The sequence below is a fragment of the Manis pentadactyla genome, chromosome 4 (assembly GCF_030020395.1).
Source record: "Manis pentadactyla isolate mManPen7 chromosome 4, mManPen7.hap1, whole genome shotgun sequence".
Classification (NCBI taxonomy): Eukaryota; Metazoa; Chordata; class Mammalia; order Pholidota; family Manidae; genus Manis; species Manis pentadactyla.
The window spans coordinates 168,016,139-168,038,836 of NC_080022.1; the positions used below are offsets into that span (position 1 = coordinate 168,016,139).

The following is a 22,698-nucleotide window of genomic DNA, read 5'->3' on the forward strand; positions in this document are numbered from 1 at the left end:
CTCCTGGTCTCCAGCCCAAGGAGAGGCTTCTTATCAACAGCAGCAGTCCTGCTGCCCAGCAGACCTCTTCCAGAGCCTTCCGGAAATGGTTAACCTCTGTCAAGCAAGGGGTTTTGTGAGCTCAGAGGCAAAGGCACTCAGCTGGGACATCAGGAATTCACGGGCATGGCTGGCAGATGCTGTGTGTTTGAGCTGTAGGTAGAGGGTGTTAAAAACACAGCACTGAAATGTAGATTCTTTAGTTACCATGGAGAACTACTCAAATATTCACTTTGATAGCCTTTCCTTAGGTGTAAATGCAACTGCATATTATGCTAAAATATGTTCTTTCCTTTCCCTTTCACAGGCAGATGTTTCTGAGTTCAGGAGCACGTTGTGTATCTTCATCTGCATAGTAGTCACTCATCAGTCTTTATAGATTGCCTAGTCTGGGGCTGTGTGGTTTCCCTCGTCTCACTCTCTGGCCAGAAGGAACTTGTCATTTGAGTGTTTAAGATTTATTGTTATCTTTTCCATTCCATACCACTTTTGCCCAGCTTCTCTTTTAGGAAAATGGTTAGATAGTCCTCATTCTTTGTGCCTGGCTGAATTACAAATCACTGAAACGAGATGGCTATATTTATCTTACTTGTTTATTCAGGAAAAAAATCTCTCTTACCCAAACTAAATATTTTTTATATTGTTGAATATTCCTTTTCTGGAAAAAAGCCCATCTATGTATTTCTCTGTCCAATTAGGTTTGAAGAAACCACCTTATTTTGGGATCCAGAGTAGAGTAGGGCTCCAAATCTGTGGTATCTATTCCTGAAAAGTCCATCATAATTTCTACTTTTGCTTTAACTTTCTAGTTTAAAAATAAACAAGGAGTAAGATTAACTTTAATAGTTTTTATTCTTAGCATTGTGTTCAAATTCCATGCTTTAAAAGGAAATAAAATTGAGGCAGTATAACATATGTCACAATTAAAATGGAAAACTTGCACTTTAAAATTTTGGCCAAGGAAAAACTAGTTCTGGAGCTTTGTCCTGGCAACAAATTATGTGACCTTAAATAAGTCATTTAACTTACAGGGCTTCAGTGTATTCTGACAAGTGAAAGGTTGGACTTTCCCATTTTAAAAATTCTGTAATTCGAGGATGCATAATCTTTGGTAACTACAACTTTGAGAACAGAATTCCCATGGAACAAACTCTTAATAGTTTACCAGTTGTGAGCTTTTCTGCTCTACCCAAATGATGTTTTATAATAATTCATCCGCAAAACTCTTTTCTTGGCATCAACAGCCACATTGTGAGGAGAAAATGACAATGTTTATTTACCCCAAACATTTATCACCAATAATTTGCCTAAGCTGTTCAGGGAATATTAAACAAGTACAATACTTGTTTGGTATGTAACAAAAAGAGGTAATCTGACCAATATACTAATGCAAGAAGCGGAGCTCTGAACATTAATACATTCATGGATGATCTTCAGTTATCTGTAGAATCTTTGATATGACATTTCCCACTAAAAATTTCCTCTGGTTCTTTGGTGTAACTTTGTGTTTCAAACTAAAATTTTCTACTTAAGTCACCATAGCAGCTCTTACCTTACCTAACATAATTAGGGCAAGTGTCAGTATTTTGGAGGGATCCAAGTTACACAGTTAATTATGGTGGCATAGATCTTCATGGTATGGTCTCTGACCAAGCGGGCTCTGAAGTCTTTTATAAGGTTAAGGCTCTTCAGTCTGTACCCATACAAAGTTGAAACAACTTACAAATTCAGTGAAAACAATCAGCTAATTTCAGTTATACACCAGTGATATTGTATACAATATAAGGACAGAAAGGTCAATATTTTCAGTTACTTGTGAAATATTGTTTAAAAAATAATTACACTTTGGAAGAAACTTTATTACTTTGTGCCTATTTCATGCTGTAATATGAGTTTATAACAGAGTTCTATTATTGCGTTCATCATTTTGATAACATTTTTTTAAAACCACATTTAAACTATTTGTATTTTGGCATCCTAAAACAAAACACTGAAAAAAGTTATTTCTGTAATATAAAGTTTTGTTAGTTTTACAAATCTGTGTCATTGGGCAATCCTGTCCTATAAAATGAGGGCTGTACTTCACCCACATCAATGTAGTAAAAATAACTCTAAAATAATTGTAGTTTACTTGAAAAAACTGTGGCATAATGCTAAGATTACATTAATACCTGCTTTCTTGGTAAAAAAAAAAAGGGGTTTGTGTGGAAAAGTGATGTTATTTCACTTCAGGAGAAGACAGTATATTTTGGGAAACAGTTAAGTAATGGAATGATAATTCTTACTAAGTTAGAACCACCTAAGACTCACTATTCTGGGTATGTGGAATCAAATCCAACCTTTTTGAGTTTGAAACTTGGCATGATATGATTTATGAAATTTCAGAAAATTTGTTTGCTTTTAAAAGGCTTAAAAGTAACATTACTCATACTTCAGAATCTCTTTAAAGTATCATTTTGATTTTAAATTACTCAGAAATAATGGGAATTTCCCTTAATACACACTTAAGCATAGTTGAAGTGGAAAATAGTTTTGCTTCCTTTATTTTAAACAAATATAAAGTCATATATAAAGATGGAAATAGAAAATCACTGACACAACTTGCATTATAGATTCAAACATGCAAAGGCAGATATATTTAGAAATACTTAAGAAATGTTTTTTTCTTAGAAAGCCATTTAAGATCTTGTTAGTTATGGGAAAGTACAGGTAATCCACAATACTTAAATATGTATTTTGTTTTTTGAAGCTTATGCTTAACTATAATTGCAACATTTCTATTTTAGCAGCAATTGGTTGGGAATTTGGTCTCTGGATTAAATAGCAGAATAATAAAGAATACAATCCTACTTACAGATTACTGTTCAATTTATGAGTTGTTGCGAGTAAATAAAATTATTGATTTATGTACTATAATATTAAGCATAAATATATAACTAATTGCAACATTATTTTATATTAAGACATTTCATATTTTGACCATGGTAGAGCTATAATTAACAGCTTAAATAACTAAGTTCCTCCACAAGAAATAATTTAAAGAAATTATATATTTAATGACTTGCATGACAAACTGAACAAGTTAGAAATGTTTGTAATTTTAATTTTATTAATATAAATAAATAACAAGTTAATTTAAATTTAGCAAATATTAAATATTTAGGTATCAAAGACATTTTACCATAAATATAATGCTTTAAAAATAACAATGCATTTTTTTCAGTTTTGTGTACCTATAAGAAACCAGTGATCTTAGATATCTTAAAGTATTAATTTAAAAAAATTTTTTAAACCTTTCAAGGGCTAAATTTTTTAAGTCTCTAGATACTTGAGGAATTTTCTGGAGTTTTATTTGCTTTCTTCATGGGGAAAAAAAATGTATTCTTAGTTCTTTGGCACTTTTTTTTTTTTTTTTTTTTTCCTACAGAAGATTGTCTTGTACTGCTGTCTTTCAGGTCAGAAGCATGTGTCCATAGCCTGATTTCCTACAGGTTTGACAGCTACCTGCTATGGAATCGTAGTCACATTGCTAGTAAGGTTTCTGATAATAAAAGAGATTTTTATAGCAGCTTTGTGTTTTTGCCCTTCACAATGTTTATTGACATAAAAATCTGTAATCATATAATTGAGTACTATTCACTTTAAAAAGACTTTGATAATAATCACATGAAGAGGTCAATGTTTGCTTTTTATTGACATAAAAGGTTCTTCTAGTTGTGACCTCTGCTGGGCACCTCACACTTGCTCTAATCTCCAAAGATGAATAATTATCCTGGCAATAAACCTTTGTTATTAACAGAAGAACTGGGAGCATGAACTAAGTCATCAAAGGATAGAAAAAGTGTGAAATAAGGTGCCTACTGTTCACACTACAGAGAAGAGCCTGATAAGCAACCTCTTGAACTTCTTGTCAGCCTGAATTGCTTCCCAAGTACAGTAACTTACTGCCTGTGTTGTGACAAAGTTGAGGGGTCAGAAGAGCATGAGAAGAAATTATCCAGAAAAGTGTTAAGGTTACATGTTAATGTTTCATGAGGTAGAGAGTATTTATTACAAGATACATACTTTAAAATCATTTATAAGAAAAGTAGCATCATTAGTTTGTTACTAGTACTATTCTGGTGTCCTGCGTGTGTTTAGAAACAATAGTAAAGATAAATACAGTGACGTGCTGTTGAATTTGCCTACTAGTAGGAGTAAAAATCATCTTACAAATAAAAATCAAAGAAGACTGAGGAAATGAGAACTAGAAAGAAGAGCTAGAAGCCCAGGACAATATCCTAACTTAGGAAAAGGTGCAGAATGAATTATCTGACCTGTTAGTAGTTTACATCATTATGTTATTACGATTGTTCTAGATAGTTAGAAGTGGACAGTCTTGTAGAGTTTTGAGGCTATCCATTGTGCAAATGCTCCTATTTTTGTGGCAATGTCTGTACCACCACCTGAACATCAGCACTAATCATAATATATGCTTTTGCAAGTTAATCTCCCACTTTAAAATTTGATAATATCACACTGTATTGCTGAAGACAAATGTATTCAGTAAAATACTGGACTGCTGAATTGAGGAAATTGCAAATTTGGTCTCAAGTGTTATTTTATCTATTAACAATTGAATGGAAAAAATTTTCAGTTTACCCTTTATTGGGAGCAAGATGATATAATTTATCTACTGTACCCAAAGAATGAATCAGATTTTTTATGTTCCAAATTTCTGGGGAGAGCTGAGATAATAATTTTGCAATTCCCAAACTAACTCAATTTATAATGTGTCTAAAATTTATAGCAGCAGTCATGTCAGTTCAAGTGTGTAATGAAATTCAAAAGCCAGGTCAAAAATGTTTTTAATTAAATCATGTTTCTTTTGTAAACTTGCTGAAAATAACTGCTGTGGAGACTTAGATAGTTCAAGGAATTCAAGGCAATGTCACAATGCCAAACTTATTTCTCTGAGAGAATTGAAACATCTATTTAGAAAATATTAAAAATATTCACTATTTAATTAAAGTTTTTACTTTTCCCTTTGTCTTTTTTCCCTAAATAATCTAATGTAGGTATATTATTAACTTGGAATCACCAGAGTTTTGATAAATAAATGGATTAGGCTTTCCAAAGCATGTATGGGAAAAAAGAGTGAGAGAGGGGGAAAAAAAAAGAAAATTAAGGCATTATTTTATACTCTGGTATCTCCCAACTTTAAATTTTTATAATTTAGTTGTGGGTGAATTCTTAAATTGAGAGGAAGAAAATGAAACCAGAATAAAAGCAAGGACTTTGGTTTTGCATAAATATGCAAATGTTACATTCTGGAGAAAAAATAATTGCCATTCATGGAATTACACTTGGACATCCATCAAAGAGAGGCAGTTAATATCTGACCCTCCAAAAATGAAGTGCTTTTGCTATTGAAATATAGTAAAATCTTGTAATCACAATTCATATTTTCTCCACAATATTCACTCTTCCTAAATTCTATTAAATCTCTTACTGAGCCCCTCTTGCCAAACACTTGAAAACTTTCCACAATTTATAATATTTATATTTAATATCCACTTTTGTGGGTAATCTCTGTGTCTTCTAGTATTTCTTCCCTTCATCAGCTCCAGAGGTGAGTTAAGTCAAGAGCTTCAGAAGAGCCAGCCTCTGAGAAGTTAGTGGGAAGGGGTGTGTCTTCAGAAGTAAAATGATCAAACCCAAGGAGAAAAAAATGGGAGATGCAGGAGGGCTCCAGCATTATTCAGCCCCATTAGGCATTATTACTTTCTACTTTAATAATAAAGGTAGTGATGGCAGATGCTAGTTAGGCTGAAATAGTCCTGGAGCTTCCTGGAATCCATTTACTTGAGTGAAGAAAAACCCACTCTCTCTGGGCTACTCTAACCATCCACACTTCCAGTTTCCATCAAGTTCCACTCTTTAAGACAGGGAAAAAAGCTTTAGGAACAAGTGCAAATTATTTGTGAAGATTGTTCTGGCAGCAGAGTAAGTACTTTATTTCATTTTATATATTCCCTTATTTGCAACATTTTACTCTAATCCCCAGGAAAGAATAAAAGATGATTTGATTGTATTAAGACAATATTTATCTTCCTTTTATAGACTTTTTGTATGATTTGTGTTAAAGAAGGAAATGTGTGTGTGTATAGACAGACATATATATGGACGGCTGTGTATATACAGCCACACATTATTCTTTCTTTGGTTATCTTTTAGTTCATGCAAAATGTGAACAAAATACAAGGTTCTTTGCAATCATATACCAAGAAAGTGGTCAAAAATGCATTTACACCTGTACATTCTAAAACATCATATTGCGAATCTTCACAAACATTCTAGGTTACTATGTAACCTAAACAAAGCGAACAGATACATATAATTTAGTTTGGGTCTGCTCTAACTCTAATAATATTAAACAGAATTTTCTCTTGCTTCAAAGATCCATCCACACAGGTTGGCTGGTCCTGACTGTTGGACACTAATGATCCATTTAGTTTGGTGTTAGGTTTACCAAAATCTAAAGGGGCATAGCTTGTTTTCCAGGGAAATCTCAATATATTCTGGGTTTGCTTGTATTCTATATTAATAAATTGCTTCTAAAATTCTATGCAGCTTTTGAATTCTTAGATTACTTAGGTGAAGAAAAGTCCCATGATGCTATTCTTTGAGTGTGGAAAAGTATCACTCTTCTAATTGTTAGTTCAGCGAGGTAGTCTCTAAATGCAAGGGATTCTGAGCATTTAGGTAGAGACAGTATTCATGGCCAAACACAAGACCTCCTTATGGAAGTTAGCCTGAGCATGCACAAGATGGAACAAATTCATAAAGCTTCTGCCGTCTTCATCACGGTCTCCTATATGCCATACATAGGAATGGACAGTAGGGAAAAGAAAATGACAGTTAAGTTTTTAAATACATGATTTATTTGAAACATAAGATGTTCCAGTTTTCCCTAATAATATGTAACAGAAGACCAGTTAAGTGTCCTTTACACTAGTATAAGTCAGACATTAACTACTGAAATCATGGGATTATATAAGAGCACTGATTAGAAGTCAGAGGAAGGATGCTGGTTCAGGTTCATTGCTCCTAACTTTATGACTTTGGGTAAGTCAGGTAATTTCTCTAAGCTTTAGTTTTCTCATCTGTAAAATGGGGTTAATTATCATGTTGGCTACCTAACACAACTGTAAAGTGATATATGTTGAAACTATGCAAATATAGAATATTGTTATGATGATTATGATATTTGATAAGTAAACAAGTTAAAAGTTTTTGCTGTGCAACCCAGACAGACACAGACTAAAAGTGAACGGATGGAAGAAGATATTTCATGCAACTAATAGGAAGAAAAAAGCAGGAGTTTCAGTTCTTGTATCAGGCAAAATAGACTTCAAAATAAGAAAGGAACAAGAGACAAAGAAGGACATTACATAATGATAAAGGGGTCAGTCCAACAAGAGAGCATAACCATTATAAATATCTATGCACCCAACACAGGAGCATTTACATATGTGAAACAAATACTAACAGAACTAGAGGAAATAGAATGCAATGCATTCATTTTAGGAGACTTCAACACACCACTTACTCCAAAGGACAGATCAACCAGACAGAAAATAAGTAAGGACACAGAGGCACGAACAACACATTAGAACAGATGGACCAACAGACATCTACAGAATAGGGGTTGGAAAGCTAAGACAGGTGGAATACTTGGAGAAACCGAGATTCCAGCTGTTTGTGGAGGACGGGGATCCACATCCAGCCACTGTGGGACAAAGGAAAGGTGGGCGGTCTGAGAGGCTTCCTAGCAGTGAGAGGGCTGCTGAAGGGGCAGGGTTTGCACGGAGCCTGCTGTGCCGTAGAAGGGATAGGTGGACAAAGCTGTCTCTGCCCAGCAGGTTGGCAACTTTCAGGAGCTTCAGGCGCTCCATGCCCCTGGCTGGCTACTCAGCTCTGAGGAACCCCACTGTGACATGCCTTCCTCCTGGCCTGCTGGCACCATGGCACCAGCTTGCAAATCGGCAGTCCCTGCCCTGGCGTCAGGCCAGCCAGAGGGAGGCCCTGCCTACGGCAGCTAGAGACACAAAGCACAGAGTTTTATACCTGTGTGCTGGCCCACTGGTTCTGACAGTGGAGACAGGCACTGCAGCCAGGAAGCAGGAAACACCTCTTTCCTCCCCCCAGGCACCAGCGACGCTCCACTGAGACCCGACATCACTGCAGGGGCTAAGCAGATCCAGAGACTAGAGCTTCTGGGCACTAGAGGGCGACACATATAAATATGAAACAGCAAAGGAACCTGGTTCAAACAAAAATCTCACAAACACCAGAAAAAGAGACAAATGAAACTGAACTCACCGATCTTCCTGAAAGAGAGTTCAAAATAAAAATCATAGAGAGTCCAGATATTAACTCAAGCATATATGGTCAATTAATATACGATAAAGGAGCCATAGATATACAATGGGGAAGTGACAGCCTCTTCAACAGCTAGTGCCGGCAAAACTGGACAGCTACATGTAAGAGAATGAAACTGGATTACTGTCTAACTCCAAACACAAAAGTAAATTCGAAATGGATCAAAGACCTGAATGTAAATCATGAAACCATAAACTCTTAGAAGAGAACACAGGCAAAACTCTCTTGAATATAAACATGAACATCTTCTTCATGAACATATTTCCACGGGCAAGGGAAACAAAAGCAAAAATGAACAAGTGGGACTGTATCAAACTAAAAAGCTTCTGTACAGCAAAGGACACCATCAGTAGAACAAAAAGACATCCTACAATATGGGAGAATATATTCATAAATGACATATCCAATAAGGGGTTGACATCCATAATATATAAAGGTTGCTTTCAACCTTTCAACAAAGAGCAAATAATCCAATCAAAAAATGGGCCGATGATCTGAACAGACACTTCTCCAAAGAAGAAATTCAGATGGCCAAGAGGCACATGAAAAGATGCTCCACATCACTAATAATTAGAGAAATACAAATTAAAACCACAATGAGATATCACCTCACACCAGTTAAGATGGCCATCATACAAGAGACAAACAAGAACAAATGTTAGCGAGGAAATGGAGAAAGGGGAACCCCCCTACACTGCTGGTGGGAGTGTAAATTAGTTCAACCATTCTGGAAAGCAGTATGGAGGTTCCTCAAAAAACTCAAAATAGAAATACCGTTTGACCCAGGAATTCCACTCCTAGGAATTTACCCTAAGAATGCAGCAGCCAAGTTTGAAAAAGACATATGCACCCCTATGTTTATTGCAGCATTATTTACAATAGCCAAGACATGAAAGCAACCTAAGTGTCCATCAGTAGATGAATGGATAAAGAAGATGTGGTACATATACACAATGGGATATTATTCAGCCATAAGAAGAAAACAAATCCTACCATTTGCAACAACATGGATGGAGCTAGAGGGTATTATGCTCAGTGAAATAAGCCAGGCAGAGAAAGACAAGTATCAAATGATTTCACTCACCTGTGGAGTATAAGAAAAAAGAAAAAAACTGAAGGAACAAAACAGGAGCAGACTCACAGAACCCAAGAATGGACTAACAGTTACCAAAGGGTAGGGACTGGGGAGGATGGGTGGGAAGGGAGGGATATGGGGGAAAAACGGGCATTATGATTAGCACACATATTGTAGTGGGGGGGGCATGGGGAAGGCAGTATAACACAGAGAAGACAAGTAGTGATTCTATAGCATCTTACTACGCTGATGGACAGTGACTGTAAAGGGGTATGGGGTGGGGACTTGATAATGGGGCAGTCTAGTAACCATAATGTTGCTCATGTAATTGTACATTAATGCTACCCAAGAAAATAAAAATAAAAAATAAAATTAGAAAAAAAACCAAGTTTATCACAGCACTATTTACAATAGCCAAGATATGGAAGCAACCTAAGCGCCCATCCATAGATGAATGAATAAAGAAGTGGTACATATACAAAATGGAATACTATTCAGCCATAAGAAAGAAGTAAATCCTATCATTTGCAACAACATGGTTGGAACTAGAGAGTATTATGCTCAGTGAAATAAGTCAGGCAGAGAAAGACAAATACCAAATGATTTCTCTCATTTGTGGAGTATAACAACAAAGCAAAATAGAAGCAGACTCACAGACTTGATGAAGGGACTAGCGGTTACCACAGAGGAGGGATGGGGAGGGGTGGGGAGGGTGGGAGGGAGAAGGGAATTGATGGGTTATGATTAGTATACATGGTGTGTGTGGGGGTCATGGGGAAGACAGTGTAGCACAGAGAAGACAAGTAGTGACTCTGTGGCATCTTACTACACTGATGGACAGTGACTGCAATGGGGTGTGGGGGAGGACTCAGTAATATGGGTGAATGTAGCAACCACAGTGTTTTTGTTTTTCTTGTGAAACCTTCATCAGAATGTATATCAATGATACCTTAAAGAAAAAAGTTTTTGCTGTGCAAAATTGAAATTGGTTCCTTTTAGTGCAGACTCTTCAACTTTGCTTTCCACTAAAACCCCCATACCAGATTTAAAAAGTGACAAAACGAGGAGCTAAATATATCTCATGGAAAAATAAGCACACAGAAAATGTCTGCTTCTTCTATTCTTAGCTTATAAATAAGTCTACACAGAATTATCTGTCTTAAGTGGAGACTAGAATGCATTTTATTCACACCTGCGGCCCATCCACATTTGTACTCACCAGACATAAGTGATTGTAGTATTTCCAGTATAACATATGCAAATGTCTTTGCCACACTCTGCAGGAAGTTCTTTTCTTCCACTGGAGTGCTAAATACCTTACAAACTTTTTGCATCATTTTAACTGCCCAATCCATACAGTATAGTTCTTTCTCACATACCTAATTTAGACACACAAAGCATTATGGTAAATATTCACGTGAAGAAAGCTGTAGAATTTGAAAATAGTATTAACAATGGTGGTTTATGATTTTATATAATTTATTACACATGACATCATATTCAGCCTATAAGTGAGGAATGTTCTTATACCTAATAGTCCTTTGCTTTCAAATGGTACAATAATATTAGCAGGAAAAATTATAAATAAAGGCCTGGTCCAAGATACCATCACATATTATTAATGTAGGAACTAATACTGAAAACAATTATTAAACATAGGAAAAATAAGACTTCTGCTCATCTATTCAATAAATATATACTTAGCACATGCTAAGAGCTGGAGTTACAATGGTAATCCATAAAGACTAGGCCTCTATTTTCAAGAGGCCCAATGAGGGTGACAGGTACAACTTCAGAGTTGTAGGGAATATTTATTCTCTATTATTTAAAAGATAAATATTTAAAATAAAGACTATATGTTAACAGTTATAACTGACTGAAAAGAAAATGGTTCATTTACTAACATTCTAAATGACCAATTTAACTCACATAGCCAAGTAATATATAGCATGAAAATAAAACTACATAGTAGATAGTAGTGTAACTAAGTAATGTTAACCTGACAGGGGAGATTTATTGACAACTTATTATGTGTGAGGCACTATACTGGGCATTATAAAAGTAACAAGCAGCATTCTTCAATAAACTAGAACAAATAGTTCTAAAATTCATATGGAACCACAAAAGACCCTGAATAGCCAAAGCAATCCTGAGAAGGAAGAATAAAGCAGGGGGGATCTTGCTTCCCAACTTTAAGCTCTACTACAAAGCCACAGTAATCAAGACAATTTGGTACTGGCACAAGAACAGATCCATAGACCAGTGGAACAGAATAGAGTCCAGATATTAACCCAAACATATATGGTCAGTTAATACGCAATAAAGGAGCCATCGATATACAATGCAGAAATGACAGCCTCTTCAACAGGTGGTGTTGGCAAAACTGGACAGCTACACATAAGAGAATGAAACTGGATCATTGTCTAACCCCATACACAAAAGTAAACGTGAAATGTATCAAAGAACTGAATGTAAGTCATTAAACTATAAAACTCTTAAAAGAAAATATAGGCAAAACTCTCTTGAATATAAACATGAACAACTTCTTCATGAACATATCTCCTCGGGCAAGAGAACAAAAGCAAAAATGAACAAGTGGGACTATATCAAACTAAAAGGCTTCTGTACAGCAAAGGACACCATCAGTAGAACAAAAAGGCATCCTGCAGTATGGGAGAATATGTTCATAAATGACAGATCCAATAAGGGGTTGACATCCAAAATATACAAAGAGCTAAAGCAAATAACCCAATTAAAAAATGGGCAGAGGAGCTGAACAGACACTTCTCCAAAGAAGAAATTCAGATGGCCAATAGGCACATGAAAAGATGATCTACATCACTAATTATCAGAGAAATGCAAATTAAAACCACAATGAGATATCACCTTACAATATCCAAAAGACAAACAACAACAAATGTTGGCAAGGATGTGGAGAAAGCGGAACCCTCCTACACTGCTGGTGGGAATGTAAATTAGTTCAACTTTTGTGGAAAGCAGTATGGAGGTTCCTCAAAAAGCTCAAAATAGAAATACCATTTGAGCCAGGAATTCCACTGCTAGGAATTTACCCTAAGAAGGCAGGAATCCAGTTTGAAAAATACATATGCACCCCTATGTTTATTGCAGCACTATTTACAATAGCCAAGATATGGAAGCAACCTAAATGTTCATCAGTAGATGAATAGATAAAGAAGATGTGGTACATATACACATATACAGCCATAAGAAAACAAATCCTACCATGTGCAACAACATGGATGGAGCTAGAGGGTATTATGCTCAGTGAAATAAGCCAGGTGGAGAAAGGCAAGTATCAAATGATTTCACTCATCTGTGGAGTATAAGAACAAAGAAAAAACTGAAGGAACAAAACAGGAGCAGAATCGCAGAACCCAAGAATGGACTAACAGTTACTAAATGGAAAGGGACTGGGGAGGATGGGTTGGAAGGGGGGGATAAGGGGAATAAGGGGTATTATGATTAGCACATATAATGTGTGGGGGGGAACAGGGAAGGAAGTATAATACAGAGAAGACAAGTAGTGATTCTATAGCATCTTACTATGCTGATGGACAGTGACTGTAATGTGGAGTATGTGGTGGGGACTTGATAATGGGGGGAATCTAATAACTACAGTGTTGTTCCTGTAAGTGTATATTAAAGATAGCAAAAAAAATAAAAATAAAAATGAAGACTTAAAAAAAAAAAGTAACAAGCAACATAGTCCTGGACTTCACAGAGCTTGCAGTCTATTTTGGGAGATGACTTACCTCACACATACAAAGGCTTAAGAAACCCATTAATAAATGAAGATAAAGACAAATCTGAGGCCATTTAGAGAAAATTAATAATCAGAAATGAGATGTTAATCAGAGGTTTCTAGAGAAGGCTTCTCCACCCCACATGACTTCCTCTCCTTATGTGTGCTAGATTGCTGCCAAAGTGACCTTCCAGTAATGTAAAACTGATAAAAAAAGACTTTCCCTTCCTAACAGTTTTCAATGTATACCTGTTAAAGGATATGCTCAAACTCCACAGTATGGTTGACAAGGCCTTCTTCGCCAGCCTCTCCTTTCCTATCTAACCCCACTTCCTCCTCCTGTTCTACAATTTTACTCTTCAGAAAAAATGTGGAGCTACTTACAGTCCTGTGAATATAGCCCTGCAGTTCCATTTTTCTTTTTTCTTTTGAGGGAATCTGCTTAATTACGACACTAAATATTTATATTAAGAACACAGTTAATTGAGTAGCTTTCTTCATATTTTCACATTTTTAAAAGAGCCACAGAGTTTTCCTTCATGTTTTAAGCAGTTGAATTAGTAAAAATCCTACTTCATTTCACAGGAAATGGATTACATTCAATTGCTCCTTACAATAGCCAACTGGAAGATTACTTCATTGCTTTTCTATTTTTATTTTTTAAAATTCATTTTAATATCATTAATCTACAATTACATGAAGATATTTCATTGCTTTTGAGGTGCTGGTTGGGGTGGCATCTGTGAAGGGAGCCAAATAAATGAGATTTCTATGTAATATATGCAGGTATTTGCTTGAATAATTTCCTCCCTCTATCTGCATGGTGAACTTCCATTCATTTAAAAAAAACCTATTTCTACTGGGACAGGGGTAGAAATACCTTTCTGCTTTACACTCATCCAATATTGGCTCCTCTATGCTACCTCTGTTTGTATCTTTTTTACATATATTTTTGCACTTATCACACTGAATTTATAAATATCTTGGTATCCTTAGAAAGACTGTAAGAAGTTTTTGGTCAGAGATTTGTTCTACTGATTGCCATAATCTTAGGATCTCACACAGTGTATGGCCCATAGTAAAACACTCAATTTATATTAAATGAGATAATATTAAATATATCTTTAAATGTTTCATTTTGAAAAACATTTTAACTATATAAAAGTAGAGATAATAGTATAATGAACACCTAGTACCCATTCCTCAGCTTCAACAGTTACCAATCTAATTTTATCTCTGCCATCACATCCTCTCCATGCTGCCCACTGACTATTCTGAAGCAAATCATAAGGAGTGCTTGTCTTAAATGAAATTTTAAAAAAAAGAACACAACTTGGCAGAACTGTATAACAACAATCTAGACATGAAGTGGGGAGAAGTTAATAAAAGGAGTGCTTTCAAATATGGTAGTTTATTATGTAAATTTGAAAAAATTTAAAGCATATATGTAAGAATATATGAAAATATAAATATACATGCTTTTATATATACTTTGAAAAGTATATATAAAAACACATACTTAGATAGTTACTCTTTCAAGATGTGTGGTACATATTGCAGTTCCTTAAGGGTGGCTCCCTGGTAGGTCAATTATAATGTTAAACAGCTTGCTAGAGAAAAACTGATTATTTTTACTTACCAAAGCAAAATAGACTATCAGCCTTGCCAGTTCAGTGGCCCGTCCATTCACAGCTTTACTGGCCATGAAAGTGAAACAGATGTTGTTCCCACTTAGGATTAGGAGATGTGCATTATTCTCTAGAAGCCACTCATGGGGAACCACTTTTATTAGAGGAAGAACAGTTATTTAGTGAGAAATTGCATAATAGCTATAGTAAACATCATTAAATACAAGCAATATTTTATCACCTTATTGGAAATACAAGTAGTGCCAAGGGATAAGCTAAGAAAACTGCCTTAGTTTTTCATTTAAAGCATTCACTAGAGACAGAGATTATTGCCAAGTTATGATGGTTCTTACAAATGTACTAGTAATATAGTCAAAGAATTTCTCCTAAGCACAGATCAACGGGCAAGGTGGTCTAATCCTGTGTAAGGAAAAAACTCCTGTAAACTTTAAAATCTAAAGGATTATGCACGAATGGGAAAAATTGTTTCATCTTTCCTGTACCAATAGGAGGGACTTTCTTCTGACAGCTTAGGAAGTATTTCTGAGAACTTGCAAAATGGGACTAGTTGAGCTAATTAAATTATGCTTTCAAAGAATAATAGTAATAAGTATATATATATATATATATAAATTGGCAATTGGAGGAAAGTTAATTACATGTATTTCCTTCAAACACAATGCCAAATCTTAAATATTTTAGAGCATTTAGTGATTTCTAATAGATAATACATTTGTTACCTGTAGAATTACCCTTACAATGTTATAACTGTATTCTAATAAAACATTTCTGTCACTCTGTGTGGTAAATATATACTTTTACCTGACAGTTCATCTACCAGACTGATAACATCATCTGCTGTCCACTCTTTGGTGCCCGTGTCATATAGTAATTTAATGGCATCAGCTAAACCCTTCAGACTGGATTCATCTGTAGCTTCTTCTATCATTTTCTGCCAAACCACCTGTCCTGAATGATAATTGAAACAAAAACTAGGCTATTACAGAATAGTTGTCTTTGTGATAGACTTCATGGGCTTTTTCAAAAAGAAATTGGATTGCATAATGGAATCCCATTATTTATATATGCTATTTTCATAAAGAAAGATTAATTCTGATAACAGTATAAATCTGAATGTCTCTGACTGATGTGATGAAGCACAGAAACAATAGCTAAAGGAAGGGAAAAAAAGGTAGTTTCACCAAGCAGAATAGTGCCTCTAGTTCAAAGATAATGCTACCCCTATAACAGAAATTGGGATAAACAATTGATATAACCTTACTAAAATAAAATAAAGTTAAATCTATTGATATCTTTCCAAAGAGAAAGCATGCTATATTTGAGTATCTTCCAAACATTTATATCAAAACAGAGTAATCCAGTCAATTCTGGATTATGTACCTATAGCCAATCCTCTTCGTGAATTACACAGAACAAAATTTAATCCCAGATTGATGTCCTGCTGCTATTCAACCTACTTTAAACTGTTTACCTCCTGACATGAGGCAATAATGTGAACTAAAGAACTCCATGCTAGTTTTAACATTAATCTAAATAGAACTTAGAGAGGCAAAAAATTGCAAAAATCATACACACCCAGAAGGAAGTAAAACATCGATTCCAACTACTACTTCCTTCATTGGCACTATTAATCCCCTGCAGCAGCAAACATAACCTTGAGCTAAGATAATACTTAAAAATGAAAAGCAGCTACTTTAGGTAAACTAGAGATGACTGGACTATATTTGGTAATGGCCTGCAGGATTTGGAATAACTATATTTGGAATAATTACTGGCTGGAAGTTTACGTTACATACAAGTTAATGTAGTATAAATCACAAAACTCATTTTAGTCATTAGGAATGATGAAACTGAGCAAGTACAAAAAGATACTTCCTAAAGTAAAGCTAATTAACCAGTGTTGTAACATATATATCCCTAAAAGATAGATGCTCACCATTTTGAGATATTGGTCCAAAGATGATATACAATAATCTTGCCTGATTCACCATTGGCCATGGTTTTAATATACGTGTCAACCAAAAAGCAGAATCACTTCGATGTGTCCAATGATCAAGCAGGACTTTCCTACAGAAAAGTCTGATCCTTAATTCCAGTTTTTGGGCACTTCCTATGGAGACAAAAGAATGTTAAATGATTCTTCCTAGAAAGGTTGTTGTATATATTGGATAGGTCAAAGACGGACATCATCAATATGCTTTATACTAAAAGCATTACTTCATTTTCCTCTGTACAAGTCTTAGATTATCAAGGGACTATTTTTTTAAACAGCTTGAGATATAATTTACACATCATATAATTCAAAGGTTTCTAGTATATTTACAGATATGTACAGGTAGCATCAAGTTTATTTTATAATGTTTTCATCACCTCAAAAAGAAACCCTGTTCTTTTAGTCATTACACCTCTATCTCTCCATCCTTTATGACCTCCCCAGCCCTAAGCAACCATTAATCAGTCTTCTGTCTCTACATTTCCTCATTCTAGACTTTCATATGAATGAAATCATACAGTATGTGGTCTTTCATGACTGGCTTCTTTCACTTAGCATAATGTTTTCAAGGTTCATCCATGTCATGGCATGTATTAGTACTTCCTTCATTTTGATGACCAAATAATATTCCATTGTACAGATATACACATTTTGTTTATTCACTTATGGATGGGCATTTGTGTTGTTTTCATCTTTTGGCTATTATAAATAATGCTGCAACTAACATTCATGTACCAGTTTCTGTGTGACATATGTTTTCACTCTCTTGGGAATATACCTAGGAGTAGAATTTCTGGGTCATATGTTTAATCATTTGAAGAACTGCCAGAACTACTTTCCAAAGTGGCTGTTCCATTTCACATTCCTACAAGCAATGTATGAGAGTTTTAATTTCTCTATATTATCACCAAGAATTGTTGTTATCTAACTTTTTGATTCTAGCCATCCTAGTGGGTATGAAGCAGTATCGTGTGTTTTTTCTTTAAACAGATTAATTGAAATACATGTAATTTATATACCATATACTTCACTCATTTAAAGTACATAATTCAATTACATTATTAACTTTATATTTATATTACATTATTAACTTCTGAAAATTGTAAAATATATATTCATACTTATAAATTATATAACATAAAATTTGCCATTTTAACCATTTTAAAAATGTACAACACAACAGCATCAATTATATTCACATTGTCCAACCATCATCACTGTTTATTTCCAAAGCTCTTCATCACCTCAAATAGAAACTCTGTAATGACCCCCACATTTTCCCTTCTCTCTCTCATCTGCTTTGTTTTTATGAATTTGCCTTTTCAAGGTACTTCATATAAGTGGAATCATGAAATCAGTATTTGTCCTTTTATGTCTGATTTATTTCACTAGCATAATGTTTTCAACGTTCATCCATGATGTAGCATGTATGAAAACTTCGTTCCTTTTTGTGGCTGAGTAATATTCCATTGTATGTATATACCACTTTTGTTTATCCATTCATCATTAATAGACAGTTGGGTGTTTCCACTTTTGGCTATTGCGAATAGTGCTGTAGTGAACACTGGTGTAGAGATATCTGTCCAAGTCCCTGCTCTCAATTCCTTTAGGTATATACTTAAGATTGGAATGCTCAGTCATATGATAATTTTCGAGGAATGGCCAAACTGTTTTCCATAGTGTTAATACTACTCTTACATTTTTATACCATTTATGTTTTATTTACTGGTAGATAAGACCAGTGTAAATGGAAAGTCTACCAATGATCTAAGGCCATATGTAAGTAAGTACCCTGATACATTAAGCCAGGTGACACAGAAATTTAGAAAGGCATTATTGCAGGCCTGGGGAGATCAGGAAAGGCTTTACAGAGGAGATCAGGCAAAATGAGTCTTAAAGGATGAAAAGGAGGAGCGATGGTATTTCAGAAAAAAGAGGGAATGAATGAAAGATATGAGGTAGAAATGTGTAAGAGGTGTCTGAGGCACAGTGAGAGAGCAAAATGCCTAACTATATCCAACTGATACAGAGAGTAGTGGGCAATAAGTTTGGAAAAGTAGGTTGGGATTAGAATGTGAAAGCCAGTATAAATATTTCAGAATTTATTTTGAAGACATCAGGGAGCTAATAAAAGTTATCCATCAAGGAAGGGATATAATAAATTAATTTTGTTATTGTTTCACTAGAATTCTAAATCTACCTTTTTGATCCATAATTTGTTTTATAATGAAATATTTCAAGCTGATAGAAAAGCAGAGATATTATAACAAATACTGTGTACCAATCACCTAGCTTTGTCAAAGCTTTATTTTTGCTGTATTTGCTTCAGATTTTTTAAAATAAATAAAACATTACAGTACAGCTAAAGCTTCTTGTATATCATTCCCATTCCCTTTCTCCTTCCTTCTTAGAGGTACTCACCATCTTGAATTTAGGTTCTGACCCAAATATTATCCTGTATTAGGGTCTCAAGAGAAACAGAATGAACAGGATATATGTATAGATATACATATATATGGAAGGATTTATTCTGAAGAATTGGCTCACATAATTGTGAAGACTTGACAAGTCCAAAATGTGCTGGGTAGGCCAGTGGGTTGGAGGCCAGGGGAGAGTTGTGGTTCAAGTCCAAAGGCAGTCTGCTGGCAGAATTCTTTTTTTCTTGGAGAAGTCAGTCTTTTGTATTAAGGTCTTCAAGTGACTGGATGAGGCCCACCCACATTATGGAGGGTAATCTGCTTTACTCAAAGTCTACTGATTTAAATATTAATCTCACCTAAGAAATAACTTCAAAGAAACAGAATAACATTTGACCATATATCTGGGTAACATGGCCTAGCCAAGTTGATACTCACAATTAACTATCATACCTTCCAACTATGTTCTTATACTTTTTTATATATGTATGTAACCATAAAGAATATATATAATTATTTTGAATATTCTAAATATTTATATAAATGTTACCATATTGATAATATCCTGTGGTACATCTCAGGAGCAAGAAAGTGGCATGAAAAATAGCTTACTCATTGGAGTCAGACTGCCAGGTTCAGCTGTGAAGTTATTACCTGTGGTGACCTAGGGCAAGTTAGGCAACCCTTCAGTTTCTCTATCTGGGAAATGGGGATAACCACAGTTGTTGCAAAGATTAATTGCCATGATCTACATAAAGCCCTCAGTACAGTGTCTGACACACAAGCAAGTTGCACAAAAGTGCAGCTATTATTAACAGCCACTTCTCCTAGTTCTCTTGTGAACCTCCTGTGGCTCTAGCCAGCACACAGGAGCGGTCCAGTGTGTGCTGCTTCATTAGGAGCTTTTCAGGAAGTTTAGTCATAAGAAATGAGAGGTGATTTTGAAGTGGGACAGCATCTGTCACATGGGCTTGTTGCACAATAAATGCTACCAGACATGCAAAAAAAAAGAAAAAGAAAAAGAAAATATCCTGTGGTAACCTTTTTCTCAAGTTATGTTTTGAGATTTATCCACATTAATACACATGGCTCTAGTTCATTCATTTTAAATACTAATGGCTTTAATTTGTAAGGATATTTAATTCATTTATCCATTCTCCTGACAACAGGCATTTAGGTTATTTGCCGCTTTTTGTGGTTACATGCTATAATGTTCACACTTACATGTCTCCTTGTGCACACTGCGAGAGTTTCTTAGAGAGTAATGGCTATACTATCGGGCTCCTTAATTTTTAAAACATGAGACATTTCAGGTATATATATTTAAAGGTTTAGAGAATACTATAAGGAGCACCTTTGTATCCTCCCCACAGCTTAAGGAATATTATTAATACAATTGAAGCCCTCTGAGTACTTCTCTTTCTCCAATCACATGCCACATTTGCCTCACTGTCTAATTCAGTGTTTATCATTCCCTTACATTTCTTTGTCCTTTTACTACACATGGATGCCACAATTTATTTTTAAATATACTTTTGAATTCTACTTTTCTCCCCTGCCTATTTTAATCTCTGTATAAAATTCTCTGTGAATTGTATTTCTTTACCTGGCTTGCCACAGACAACAGACTGCATCTTGCGGGGGAGGTTAGTCAGCTCGCATAAGAAGTTATAAACACGATGGCACTCGAGTTCATCCCAACCTGCTGTTAAGGTCTGAGGATAATAAAATAAAGGAAACATTTCAAATATTCAGACCATCAAATCAAAATTTAAGTCGCTACTGCCTTATGAGTACAAGTGTTATAGTACATGATTGAGGTGGGTATGCAATTTTTATACACTATTATACAGTTAACATTAATAAGAAATTTTACATACACAAAACCTAGCAATGCTCCAAAATCCAATTTATTTTTGGCTATAAAGGGAGTATCTTTTCAGAGAACTACTTAATGGTGCTGAATCCTGAATTCTGATAATATGCGGAAAATAGCAAAGACCAAAACCCAAGACCACAGCTTTATAGACATATGACTCACAACCATGCTGTGCCTTCACTTTAGACTAGTCTTTGACCCTCCTCTAGCTGTCATTTATGAAGTTGTTTGCAAGTTATAATGATCTCATTATAATGTGACAATTATGAGCATTTATTAATGACATTCTTATGTGAATAAGCAAAAAATTTTTTTAGGACATTTAATAATTATCTTTGAGCAAATTAAAGTGTACAGTTAAACATTTATGAAAAGGAAATTCAAATGGTATACCATATAGTTACAATTTGAAAAGGCTGATTAATCATATATATTTTTCTTGAAAAGTTTAACTGGATTTCAGTAGCTTACAATTAATCTTATTCTCTCTCTTATGTCTTATTTTGGATGGACATACAAAAAACTGCCAACAATGCTTACCTCTGTTGAAGGGAATTCAGTGGACGAGGGACAGGACTGAGAGGGAGACTTACTTTTCACTTTATACTATTTTATACCTTTGAGTTTTATATGTGATTTTTGATTGAACATATGTGTTTATATTACCTGTCCCTCCAAAACAAAAAAGCAAAAATCTATCTTGGAAGAGGGCTAGTAGGAGGGCCTAGGCCCCTGCAATCTGGGCATGTAGATGGCAGCTGACAGGCTGGGGATACAGAGCAAAATTGTTGTAAACCTCGTAAGGTTGTTAAAAGTTTTAAATAAGTTAATACAGATAAACTGCTTAGAATAATGTAACAACATATTAATTATATACTATTTATATTGATTAACATAAATAATAATAATATCTTCTTTGTTTATAATACGATTAGTCAAAACATTCTTAAAATCATATAGTTGATTTCTTTTTTCCAGCTTTAATAAGACATAATTGACATACATTGTGTAAGTTAAAGGTGTACAACATAGTGATTTATATATGCACATATTGCAAAATGCTTACCACAATAAGGTTGGTTAACACATCTGTTACCTCTCATAGTTACAATTTTTTTCATACAGTTGATTTCTAAAATCATATCTTAAATAACTAGCCCAAGACTAAAAACACCTTACATACACACAAACACACCCCACCCACAATATTTTTAGTTATAACAATTGGCTGGAAATTTAACACTGGTATAGAGCAAATATTTAACATTTCTTATCAGTGAGAAATCCAAGAAAATCTAAGGTGGCAAACATGCTATTAGATTAACACATCCTCAAATCTTTACAATTTTGTTTTATTCTTTTAAAATTATTGTTATTTTATTAACCTATGGAAAAATAGATTACATGCTTTACTTGTTAAAGTCCAAAAAGCATTCCTTTTCTTCTATTAAAAAAACAT

The 22,698-nt window shown here is 34.7% G+C and overlaps 2 protein-coding genes across 2 annotated transcripts in view; one reads left to right on the top strand and one right to left on the bottom strand.

Annotated features, from left to right (window-relative positions):
• Nucleotides 1–2,894, top strand: part of LASP1 (LIM and SH3 protein 1) — a 45,024-nt gene extending 42,130 nt beyond the window's left edge. The window contains exon 8 of the mRNA XM_057501432.1: nt 1–2,894. The gene's annotated coding sequence lies outside the window, so the exon portion shown is untranslated.
• The window catches only part of FBXO47 (F-box protein 47), a 27,655-nt gene continuing 7,786 nt past the window's right edge, over nt 2,830–22,698 (bottom strand). Inside the window, exons 6-11 of the mRNA XM_036930493.2 lie at nt 20,967–21,075; nt 16,887–17,060; nt 15,752–15,898; nt 14,941–15,083; nt 10,758–10,917; nt 2,830–6,892 (exon numbers count right to left, since the gene is read on the bottom strand). Coding sequence (XP_036786388.1) covers nt 6,780–6,892; nt 10,758–10,917; nt 14,941–15,083; nt 15,752–15,898; nt 16,887–17,060; nt 20,967–21,075 — 846 coding nt within the window. The 3' untranslated portion in view covers nt 2,830–6,779. The remainder of the gene's footprint in view (nt 6,893–10,757; nt 10,918–14,940; nt 15,084–15,751; nt 15,899–16,886; nt 17,061–20,966; nt 21,076–22,698) is intronic.